The 11,826-nt window shown below is 47.2% G+C and overlaps 1 protein-coding gene across 1 annotated transcript in view; it reads right to left on the reverse strand.

Annotated features, from left to right (window-relative positions):
- Positions 1-345: 345 nt before the first annotated feature.
- The window catches only part of LOC115274565 (1,25-dihydroxyvitamin D(3) 24-hydroxylase, mitochondrial), a 15,485-nt gene continuing 4,004 nt past the window's right edge, over positions 346-11,826 (reverse strand). Inside the window, exons 4-11 of the mRNA XM_029917972.1 lie at positions 10,682-10,778; positions 8,240-8,331; positions 7,440-7,551; positions 5,888-6,033; positions 2,319-2,485; positions 1,433-1,511; positions 745-942; positions 346-456 (exon numbers count right to left, since the gene is read on the reverse strand). Coding sequence (XP_029773832.1) covers positions 346-456; positions 745-942; positions 1,433-1,511; positions 2,319-2,485; positions 5,888-6,033; positions 7,440-7,551; positions 8,240-8,331; positions 10,682-10,778 — 1,002 coding nt within the window. The remainder of the gene's footprint in view (positions 457-744; positions 943-1,432; positions 1,512-2,318; positions 2,486-5,887; positions 6,034-7,439; positions 7,552-8,239; positions 8,332-10,681; positions 10,779-11,826) is intronic.

Consider the following 11,826-nt stretch of genomic DNA (forward strand, 5'->3'; position numbering starts at 1 on the left):
GGCCCGCAAAGCCTAAAATATCTGCCAACTGGCCCTTTACAGAAAAAGACTGTCCACCTCTGGACACACACAAAACCATGATGGCCGCTTGCCTTTACTGAGCACTTAGTTGATGCTAGGATTTAGGCTGAGTATTTAGTATCACATCAACTTTCCAGTGAGATACAATTTTGGTCCCCATTTGAAAAATGAGAAAAAGAAAAAGGAGACAGAAAGGTTAGAAAACTTCTCCAGGTCACCCAGCAAATCAGTGGGGAGCAGGGATTCAAACCCCAGTCTGGCCGACCTCTGAGCTCAGCTCCCCATTTGGGGGCTCACAGCACCCTGGACGCTCACCTGAGGTGCTCACCGCCGGTGGAAGGCTATGGGGAGCTCCCGGCTGGGCACCAGGATGCCCAGGTGCAGCATCTCCACGGGCTCGTGGTCGGTGGCCACGATGTTGTACTTGCGGACGATCTGGAACAGACATGCACAGAAAAGGCAGGGTGATCTCTCTTCTCCTGGGTTGCGGAACAGCACAGAGCACGGGTGCAGAGACCAGGGTGCGGGCGACTCAGTCGGTTAAGCATCCGACTTTGGCTCAGGTCATGATTTCCCGGCTCGTGAGGTCAAGCCCCGCATCAGGCTCTGTGCTGACAGCTCGGAGGCTGGAGCCTGCTTCCGATTCTGTGTCTCCCTCTCTCTCTGCCACCCCCCTTCTTAAAAGCAAATAAGCTTTCAAAAAGAAAGAACTCAGAGTTTTACCCAGCACAGGGCCAAGTGAAGCTGGAGCTCGGCTAGTCGGCGACCAATGCACATTCTCTTCCCAATGCCGAATGGAAGATGCGCAAAAGGATTGATCTTTTTCTTCTCCTGAAGCCACCGTTCGGGCCTAAACTGAGTTGCATCTTCAAAATTATCTTCACTGGATCCCAACACCTGGGTATTGAGCATCAGCACTGTCTAAAAACACACAGGAACACAAAAGCACTTAAAAACCACCAGACAGAAACATTTGAAGGGCAGAATTTACAAAAGGGATCACCTTATGAATGTAAAAGCAAGCCACAAGTTTACAATACAGTGATTGCCAGCCCGTGTTTAGTACTAGAAATGTACCAGGTGATAAACAGGTAAAGAACTTTAAAATGTTGCATCGCTTTCTCACCAGCCCCATGTGGGAGTCCCTTATTATCCCCTTATTATCTCATCTGTAGATGAGAGAGCTGAGGTTCTGTAAGTCACGTGAGGGAATACTTGAATCTACGTCTCTTTGTCCCCCAAACCATCAATCTCAACACCATATGATGCAACATGCCACCTACATACTAAAATATACATATTTCCAAGATGAATTCTCTCCCAGAACAGGTGTTGATGGAGATCTGAGGACTCTTTGGAAAGTGTAGCTTTCAAAGCTCTCTGAGGTGCAGACCACACAAATCCTACTTACTCCTTTGGGTAAAGCATATTCGCCCAGAACCGTGGCTTTGTCAAGAGTTCGGGTTGTAAATGGCACACTTGGGGTAAGCCTGAAAAAAACAAAATTAGAGGTGTACAGGGGCGTGAACACAGACCAGTTTCTTGATTCAGTGTCAATGGGAATGCAGATTCTGATTAAATCAGTAATTCCCGCATGAGTTCGTGCTCAAACGGGGAGCGTGATCACAAGTCTCGTAAAGAAGTTCTGGCTCTTTCTTCCTGATATTTTATACCTCCTGCTGGTATCCCTTATCTTATCGTGTTGGTGAACTCCCCAGTAACTGCTTAGCAGCTGTCAATAGTGGTTTCTGTTTCATTCTAGACTTGAAATATGTTTTTTTTTTAATGTGTCATTCCGAAGCTTGACTTTGTTCTAGGGTTCTCCTATCTGCCCTTCCTGGAGTGAAAGCTGTTTCTTCCTAATGCTGACATGCTGTGAGTTTGGTTTTTCGGAAAGGATGGAACAATAATGTTTGAAGAACATTTTACACCCGATTTGATACAAAAACAAAGATGTCTCTTAGTCTTATCAAATAATAACACGATTCCCTTGCTGACCTTCTTTTCATATCCTTCAGTTATGCCCCTGATCTTACTTAGTGCTTATAGCATTCATTAAACTATTATTACTGATTTAAAGGGGAGCACACAGACTTTCCCAAGTTTTAGCAAAATTTGCCCAAATGATTTAGGAAATGAATAATAGAAAGAGAACATGGTCCTAAGGCCTTTTTTTTTTTTTTTTTTTTTTTTTTTTGCAATTTGATAATTGTTTCTGAATCAACAGTGGGTGCTGTCTGTGGGCGTGGAGACCCTGATCATGTGTTTAAGAGAGCGGCTTCCATGTCTGTTCTCACCTCATGGATTCTTTCAGGCAGGCTTTTAAATACGGCATATTCCTCAAGTCCTCTGCCCGTGGCATCTGATTCTCAGGCAATACACTCTGAATCTCCTGAAGAAGCTTTTGTTGCACGTGGGGATTGCGGGATAAATTGTAGAGAATCCACATCAAGCTGTTTGCTGTCTGAAAGCCAAAGGGACATAAACTTGAGTTTCTGCAAATAAACCGCCATAAAACCGTTATGAGCTGAACACAAGCTGATACCTACCACCTTGCTCTGCAAACGTATTCGTGAGGCTTTTTCACGTGTCCTTATTTGCTGTGCATTTAAAAAAATCCACTACATGAAAAGTCAGATTTATTTTATAAGCTATGCCAATTAAGGATAGATAGCTTAGTTACGGGGGAATCAAGGTAGACTCCTTAAATAATCAGCTGCATTAGGATACTTAAAATACAGTTTGATACAAAAATTGTTTGAACACAAACAAAGCAAGCTGGTAGGACTGTATCCGTGTCAATTTCATTCATGTCAATTTCCAGGTTGAGATAAGGTTTTATTGTTGCAAGATGTTACCACTGGGGAAAAGCAAGTGAAGGGCCCAAGGGATTCCTCTCTATTTTTTCTTAGAACTGCATGTGAGGGGCGCCTGGGTGGCTCAGTCCATTGAGCCTCTGCCTTTAGCGCAGGTCCTGAGTTGGTGAGTTGGAGCCACCCGGACTCCCTGCTGTGAGCCTGTCAGCCCACTGCCTACCTCAGATCCCAGCTCCCCCTTTCTGCCCCTACCCCAATTGCGTTCTCCCTCAAAAATAAAATAAACATTATTAAAAAAAAAGAACTGCATGTGAATCTACGATTATCTCAAAATAAGGAAAGCACTTAATTAAACATTGTTTAAAACAGAAACTAGAGCGAACACTTCAGTGGCGAGAGACAGTTGGAGATCCTAGCGGCTTTGCTGATGAGATGTTTTTTTCATTTTACAGTGCAAACGCACATGAAAAAATGCACCTCCAGAACTGAATCTGTGAAACCCACGGTTACAGCCGCACGCCAAGAGCCCTTGCAGGAGGGGCCAATACCAAAATAAGAAATTCGAGCATCCAGTTGAATCTGTCAGGGACCCAGCCACAGCTTCTGACAGGAGGCTCATGGTCTTTCAAGTGGCGCATTTTACTCCCTTTCCAAAGGCAACAAGAAGAGAAAAAATATTGGCAGAAACAGCATAGCTTTCGGTTTCATGATATTCTCCCCTGGTAGTCGTATGTATTTGTTTTCAGATCTTTATTTATTTTTAGTTTTTTAGTTAACATAAGCCAAATATTCCTGTAAAAACGGCCATTGCAAGCACGAAGATGCTTTTGCCGAGTGCCATGTGCCACTCACACAAGCGGGCAAAGTGCGAGACGATTCGGAGCCAAAGGTATTTACTATTTTGGGAGGAAGATGCGTCCAAGGCAGCCTTCTTCATGTCAAAGACTGGCAGCCTCAGCTGCAAATAAACCGTGGACAGCGTTATTACAAGAGTCCAATTTACAAAACAGGAAGAGGGCGCGGCCACCAAATTAGATACACGTTCAAATTTCTCTGATTTTCCAAAAGTGACTTCCAGAATTGCCAGGACTAAAAAAGAAACGTTTAACCATATCAGCGGGTCCCTTACCGCAAGTACCAAATAGAGTTTCCAAACTGTAGCTTTTTGCCAAAGCCCTGTAAGAAGACAACAGGGCCTTTTTGGGTCACTCACTGCAGAGGCTGAATCGAGAGGGCGTGGCCTGGGCAACCTCACAGGCACCAACTATCCCAGCTTGACCTCCACGGAGGAGACCCATCGCTTAGCTGGTTTTTCCGCTCCACTCTTTGTCTGCTGGGTGCACCTTCTACCCCACCAGCCAGTCCTCTTTTCAGAACGTAAATTCGATCAGGCTACTCCCCTGCTTATAATATCCTGAGAGGTTTCTATCACAGGTGTAATAAAACCCAAATGGCTTGTGAAGACTTCTGATGAACACAGGCCCTTGATTCTCCAATGTCAACCTGACCACATGTACGAAGTCTCCAGCTCCAATGCTCTTCCTGCTCCAGGCCCTTTGCACATGCCATTTCCAAGGAGGACCCTTCCCCCCAGATCCTCCCTTGGCTGGCTCCCTGTCATCATTTCCCTTAGCTCCAGTATCACTTCCTCAGTGAGGGTACCCTGCCCTCTCCTTCTTTCCCATCACCCTGATGGTTTCTTCCATGTCTCCTACTATTTGAAATGGTCATATTGATTTATTTGTTGGTCTTCCCGACTAGAAGTTAAGTTTCACAGAGGCCAAGACCTTTGTCTCTGGCTCATGGTGCTCCTTCAAGCACCTGGAGCAGCACCTGGCACATAGCAGGTGCTTGGATTCTGATTCTTTTCATTTATTCACCAAGTATTTGTTGAGCACCTTCTGTGCGCTAAGTGCTGTTCTGCATCCTGGGAACCCAGCAGGTCCGAAACCAGATCATCGCCCTTGGAGCTCACAGTCCAACCCCCCCAACGCCCCCCACCCAAGGAGCCTCTTAGGGTCAGTGCTCAGTATGAAAGGGAGCTGAATTGAACTCCTCCGTTCAACAGCCTTCTGGGGCATGGGGAGAAATTACAACCTTGCTATTCCCCTGATGTAGAAAACCCTACTTTTTCTGTGGACAGGAGACATGAAAGAAATGGGAAACATGGAAAAGAAATGAACTGGGATGCATTATTCTTGGAAATTACAGGTGAATGAAACGTTGGGTCACGAGGAATGCATCCAGCCAGTGATAGTTCAAAAAAAAAAAAAAAGAATCAAGGACAATCAAACTCACTTGAACACCCGTCAGTATTTGCATTTGGAGTCTGGCTGGACTGGGTACCTACCATGGCCATTAAGTCCACGGGGACAGAATCTGGGCATTTAAAATTAGCCGTTTCACATAAGGTGAAATCACGTTTCCCCTAGCTCACTACGTTCAAACTTTTAATCAGAAAAAATAGGGATGCCTGGGTGGCTCAGTTAAGTGTCCCACTCTTGATTCCACTCAGGTCATGATCTTGCGGTTCGTGAGTTTGAGCCCCACATTGAGCTCTGTGCTCACAGCCTAGAGCCTGCTTGGAATCCTGTCCCCTTCTTCTTGCCCTCCTCCCTCAAAACAAATAAATAAACTTTAAAAAAAGAAAAATTATTGGACCGGTAGAGAGCATTCCAATATTTTTAGAGTAACCATCACAATCAGGCACTTTGGGGTAACATTTACCACTTTCAGGAATATATTCAATTTTTTACAAAAACCTAGACTATCAAAGAATAAAAAAAAGGAAAAATCTAGATGACCTATCTCGCTATGGTGTGGAGTTTTACTGCTTCTGAATTCCCAGATAGCTCGTGTATCTGACACGCAGCACACGGAGTTTCCCCCGTGGGACACATGAATTCACCTCTTGTCACCAGCTGAAGGACCAAGGCTGTGCACTGGGTCTCATGCAGCATTTGGCTAAACTAGTGCTCAGTTAACCCTTGGGGAGGGAGAGCTGAATGCCTATTTAAAGTTCATCATGAGAAAGACTTTCCAGCCCTTACCGTCTCCACCGCAGCCAGCTGGAGCTCAGTCACGGCCGCGTACAGTTCTTTCCTGGAAAGCTGGCTGTGGCGATAAATATCACCAAGGAAATCCATGCTGAGCTGCTCGGAACTTTGCTCCAACCGGCTGTTGATGCACGATTTGACTATGGGGAAGAGAAGAGGGAAAGGAAGTGGGTGATGATTAGGACCAGAGAGAATGTGAGGGAGCCCCAGGTGAATTCCTCCCTGTGACATCTAGCGGGACCTTCTCAGGGACACTGACAAGCTGTCCAATGAGCTAATGTCACCTTGTTGTTAGGTCGCCAAGGATTGATCGACGGCCACGAGAGCACGGCCGGTCAAACTTTAATGCGGCCAAGTATCACCTGGGCATCTTCCTAAAATGCAGATTCGGAATCTGGGGTGGGGGTGGGGGCTTGAACCTGGGAATCTGCATTTCTAGCGAGCACCCAGGCGCTACTGCTGCTGTCACTCGGCAGGTCACAGTCTGAGTTGGAGGAGCAAAAGCTTGGCATGTGGAAGGGATCGCACGAGACAGAGGTGGGGCTCAGGTCCACTCTCGGAATCAGAGCTCATACCCAGAGCCAGATGTCGAGCTGATTTGGTCATGAATACAGGCGGGGTGGGGTTTCGGCTCCCAAATCCAGGCCATAGAGGAGGAGAGAGCCTCCCTCAGGGTTCACACACACACACACACACACACACACACACAGAGGCAGTGCCCTCGTATGCTGACAACAGTGGTAGAAGGTTCTGTTTGTAAAGAACATTCTAAGCATGTGTCTCTCTCTCTTCAGTCTACTCTGCAAGTCGCCACCATCAGAATAATAATAACGGCGAGGTCGGCCATAGTAACAACGGCCATAAGCGGAACAGCGGTTAGAGTTTGCGCTTTGGGAGACCCGGCGTGTAATCTGAGGAAGTTGGTTCTCTGTGCCTCAGTTCTGTCACTCAGGGCTAACGGGTGGGCTACCCTCTAGGGGTTTTGGTGAGAATCCGATGAGTATATGTTTCTGTGTGTGTATAAAATATACACCATGGTAGGATACGATAAAGGACCTCTTACTGGGACACACTGGTAAACACAGTATCAATACTCATAGCATCAACAGTCCCTTCAGGATGTAGCAGACATTTCTCTGACCCACTGGGTATTGTGAGAAGTCAGGTTTTTACAGTATCTACATTAGACCTAGAAACAGTTGCATTGAGGTAGGTATTATTATTATTGGCCCATTTGAGAGACAAGACTACTGAGGACGAAAGAGAGAGAGGACATTTGGTCAACCCGCTACACCAGTGACAGAGCTTGGTTGAATCCACATATCTCTGACTCTGAACCTCTTGCTCTTAATGGCTTCTAGCTCCTGAAGACTGAAGAAAGCCACCACGTGCCTCTTTCTTAGAATTTGTCTACACTGGGGCAATTTCAAACTCTGCAAAGCCCGTAAGATTCAGGAGGAGCAAACTCCATCAAGAAGATCCTTCCGGGCCTCTGGCAGCGGCTCCAGAGCCAGGGCTGCCAAGTGGGTGTGTGTGGCCCCCTTACCTGCTCGGAAGATGGTGTCCCAGGCCTGCGTGTGGGCCTGCCAGACCTTGGTGTTGAGGCTCTTGTGCAGCTCAACCGGGGTCACCATCATCTTCCCAAATGTGCTCATCATCTGTGGGGGACACAACGGCTCTGCATTCCGGACTCCCCTTCTCTCAAAGACAAGCATCACACTGGAAGGGGAGCCATCTCCACAACCCACAGCCCGTGTTTCCAGAAAGGTAAGAGTTCAAAGACTACCCCGCCCAGCCCTCTCTCACCAATTCTGGGGGTGGGACCCTCCCCCGGGCCCCGTAGCACAATGAAAATAATCTTTGGGACCACTTGTCACTGGATGTGCCCCCCATAAATAAATAAACATTGAAAAAACTGATTTTATGACCTAAATCTTTTATGAAAGAAGGAAAAAGGAAACCCATCACTTTCTTATTGACTTTGATTTCCAGTCATTTCCCAACCTCAGCCATTGCTACACCAGCTTCACGGCATCTCTCTGTCCACCCATGATCTAATGGATTCAGCAATTTTACACCTCAAAAATTTCAGACTCTTTTTGAAATAGTATTTCCATCAACTGACCTTGAACTGAAACACCTACTTAAACTTGCCTGACCCCTGATGTAGAGTGCTTCCTGGTTCATGGCCATCCATGCCCATCCACCCATGAAAACACATAACCCCTTAAAATTAGCACTTGATTCTTGTGATAAAATCTGTGTGTGCTTCCCTTGGGGAAACGTGACGCTTGTGTGCGAGGTTCTGTGAATCAGGAAAACTGTTCTCCTCAAGGCGGCGCTTACCGTTTTGATGGCCATGATGAAGTTCAGAGCTTCATCCCCTACATTCTTCTGAAGGAGTCCAAATCTCTTTTCATACAGCACGAGGCAGATGCCTGGTATTTAAAACAACCAACAGTCATTCAATCACAGCAACACCGGGGTCTACAAGTTAGCTGACTACTCAAGCCTCGATTCTGTCTTTTGTAAAAGTGAGGTCTTTTCAGAGAACAGAGGAACGGTATAAAGTCTGAGACGAAGGAGCCTGATGATACTTTCCTCACTTTTCAGAACTCATCTCCATGCCCAACAACCAACCCACCCCCTGCAGAATCTCCTGGTCAGAAACGACGCCATGACAATGAAGCCATTTCTATACATGAAAGAATCTCTCCTGCAATGTCTTTGCTTTTGTCAGAGTTCGTCATGGATACCGTGTGTGGCAGACATTGTTAATGGCCTACCCAATACTCATTCTCCCACGTTTCTTTCCTAAGAGAACCCTGATCTTATTTAGGGTATCAATGTGTCAGTCCTCGGGCAACAAATCTGGGTTGATCTAAGACTTTGGTGCCATTTGTGTCCCTGATTTTCTAGGTTTGCTGTAGCAGCCCGAGAAGCCACCAGGTCTGGCCAATGAGGCTTAAAGGAAATACTCTTTCACTTTCTTGATAAAAGGGGCAAGTCTGGCTTAACTCTTCCCTCTTTCCTTCTTGTTTTTGCCTCGACTGCAGAGGTGAGACCAGGAAGGGCAGGAGTCATTTTGCAACAAGTCAATAGGATGGGCGAGCAACAGAATAGAAAGGGTCCCCCGTGACATCCGTGAGTGCCAGCCGTGGACCGCCTTTCTCGAGACTTCTTACAATGCTAGACAATAATTCTTAAACCACCAGCGTCACATCTTCTTTGACTTGCAAAGACATGCATTCGATACGCCTTCATTTGGGTATTTCCAGTGGACAGTTTCCAAAACACACACTTCCTTTCCTCCTCTGTAATCATTCCTTCACTTTATTCTGATTCTCTTTCCCTTAACACCTTCTGTGGGTTCTTCTTTGCATGGAGCTTTCTCATGCGCTAACATAGTCAGTGGTCTGTAGCTTTAAAGTGAGGCTGGGCTGATGGGAGGAGGGGACAGGTCATGACCAAAGCCTCCCTCCTGGAGTGCCCCCTCCGCTCCTCTCCACAGCAGCCAGAGCGATCCTTCCAGCAAATCAGCCCGAGCCACCCTCTTGCTAAAAATATTCTGTGTAATATCATTTCCAGGTACCCCACGCTCAAACCCGAATTCCCATCCCCATTCACAGGGGTCAGAGGCTATGCTCCTGCCTTCCTCTGCCCTGACCACGCCCCTCCCCTGCAGGACGGGTTCCGTCATTCTGAATACCTTTCTGTTCTCTCTTTGCTCCTCCATCCACCGGGTAGTGAATTCCTACTCATCTGCCAGGCCTTAGCTGACCGGGCGTCATGTCCACCCTCAGCGGAGGCAGCCCTCTTGGGTTCTCCCATGGCCTTGAACTTCCTCAGTCAAGTGCCTATCTGCTCTATCAAAAGTGTTTCATTGCCTCGTCTCCCCTGGGCAGCTTCCCAGGCCAGAGAGCACCCTGCTTGCTGGCCTCCGAGTGTTTCCTGAAGAGCGGGATCATCCCCAGCTTCTGTTTGGAGCTTTCTATGTCTCACCATCAGACTCGAATTAAAGCCCGAGTTCTGGCCAAGACCTACAGCCCCTGGATTGGTGCTCCTCCTTCTCTTCCCACCTCCCCCTCCCCCCTCCCCCCTCCCCCCTTCGCCCCAGCCTCCTCAGAGCCTCAGATGCTTCCTCCTCGGGGGAATTTGCCCTGCCTGTCTCCACATTCTGGAACAGTCTTCCCAAGGATGCCTTGTGCCTTGTTCTTTTAGGTCCCACCTCAACTGTCTCCTTAACCAAAGCAGACGTGCCTCCTCTAGGCACTACGGTTCTTTATCGAATCCCTTACCCCTTGGCAAAATATATAATAAAGTATTTACTCGTTGGTCATCACCCTTAGCAGACTCTAAGCCCTGTGGGAGCTCAGTCATTGCCTGTTTTGTTCGCTGCTGAGTCTCTAGTACCAAGCACGGTGCCAGGCACATAGCAGGTGTTCAATAAATATTTGTTGAATGACTACATAAGCAACCTACAGGGCCAAGCATCACTTAAGTGCCCGAAAGCACAAAAGACTGCACAAGGAGCCCTTCTTTGTCAACAGTTTGTGATTACAGAGGGACTGCCCTCAGAGCCACGTTGTCGCCTCAAAATCACTTGGAAAACCAAATGAACAAGATTGTGATGACAACTTACTTTCTTTTGTCTTTTAAGTAGGCTTGGTGCCCAGCGCAGAGCCTGATGCAGGGCTCGAACTCACAACCCTGAGACCAAGGCCTAAGCGGAGATTAAGAGTCAGCCACTTAGCCGCCTGGGCCACCCAGCTGCCCTGACAAACTTACTTTCAAACGACCATTTGTTCAGCTCGTTGTATAAGTCTCCAATGCGGCCTCTGTCATCACAGAGCTCATCCATTCTACCCACAAAATCAGCCAAGACCTTAAAGGAAAAGAAACCGCAAAAGACGCATGTCAGTCATCAAAGGCAAACAAAAGGTTAAAGGCTCTGTAAGCCGGCTCGGGGTTTGCTACCTTGTATATTCACTTCTAACTGTATTCGCTTCTAAGTTATTCATTCTGAAGCAACGCTAATTACATATTCTCCTGCGGGGGCTCACCTTCTGCCCTGACAACCCCATCCTGGGTTATTTTCTCAGCTTTTCCCGCAACCACCCCAAATCTTAGGTTTCAGCTCTTGATCTAAATTTAAAAAAAGGAAAAACACTTCTTCTAATCAGAATGGGGAATAAACCATGGAAGGGGAATCAACCAAGTTGTCACAACATCCCAGGCCTTGTGAGGTTTGCCGCTTCCGTATCTGGATCAGCAAACATCTCCTTACTGCTCGGTATTGTGTTAAGCGTGTTGAACTTGGAGCCGGAAAGATCTGCAGATTCTTGACACAGATCCTTCGCGAAATAGCTCTGTGACCCAGGACATGTTATGTAAGGGCTCTGGATGCCAGTGGCGAAAATCAGGGTGTTTTTTTTAAGTACTTATTTGTTTCTAAGAAAGAGAGAGAACAAGCAGGGGAGGAACAGAGAGGGGGCGGGTACAGAGGATCCAAAGCAGGCTCTGCACTGGTAGCAGAGAACTCGATGCGGCGCTCGAACTCACGAACTGTGAGATCATGCCCTGAGCCCAAGTCGGATGTTTAACTGACTGAGCCACCCAAGAGCCCCCAAAATCAGGGTTTTTGATGACTAAAGCCTCACACTGAACAACCTGTATAGCACCAAGCAGTGCCTGAAGTGTGCTATGTTAGCTGATCCTCACAACAACCCTGTGAGGTAGAAAATATTATCTTACTCCCATTTCTGCAGAACAGACAAGAGAATGGGCTTCAAGCGGGGCGAAGGTGCTAGACCTGGGACAGTGGCCAGGCCGGGGCCTGGGACAAGGTGTGTGTGACTGCAAAGCCCACCCATGGGCACTGTGAATGTGTCAGCCTCCTGCATTAAAAAGTACTTTGCATTTGGTTCCCTCTA

Source organism: Suricata suricatta, chromosome 12 (genome assembly GCF_006229205.1).
Source record: "Suricata suricatta isolate VVHF042 chromosome 12, meerkat_22Aug2017_6uvM2_HiC, whole genome shotgun sequence".
In the NCBI taxonomy this organism is placed as follows: domain Eukaryota; kingdom Metazoa; phylum Chordata; class Mammalia; order Carnivora; family Herpestidae; genus Suricata; species Suricata suricatta.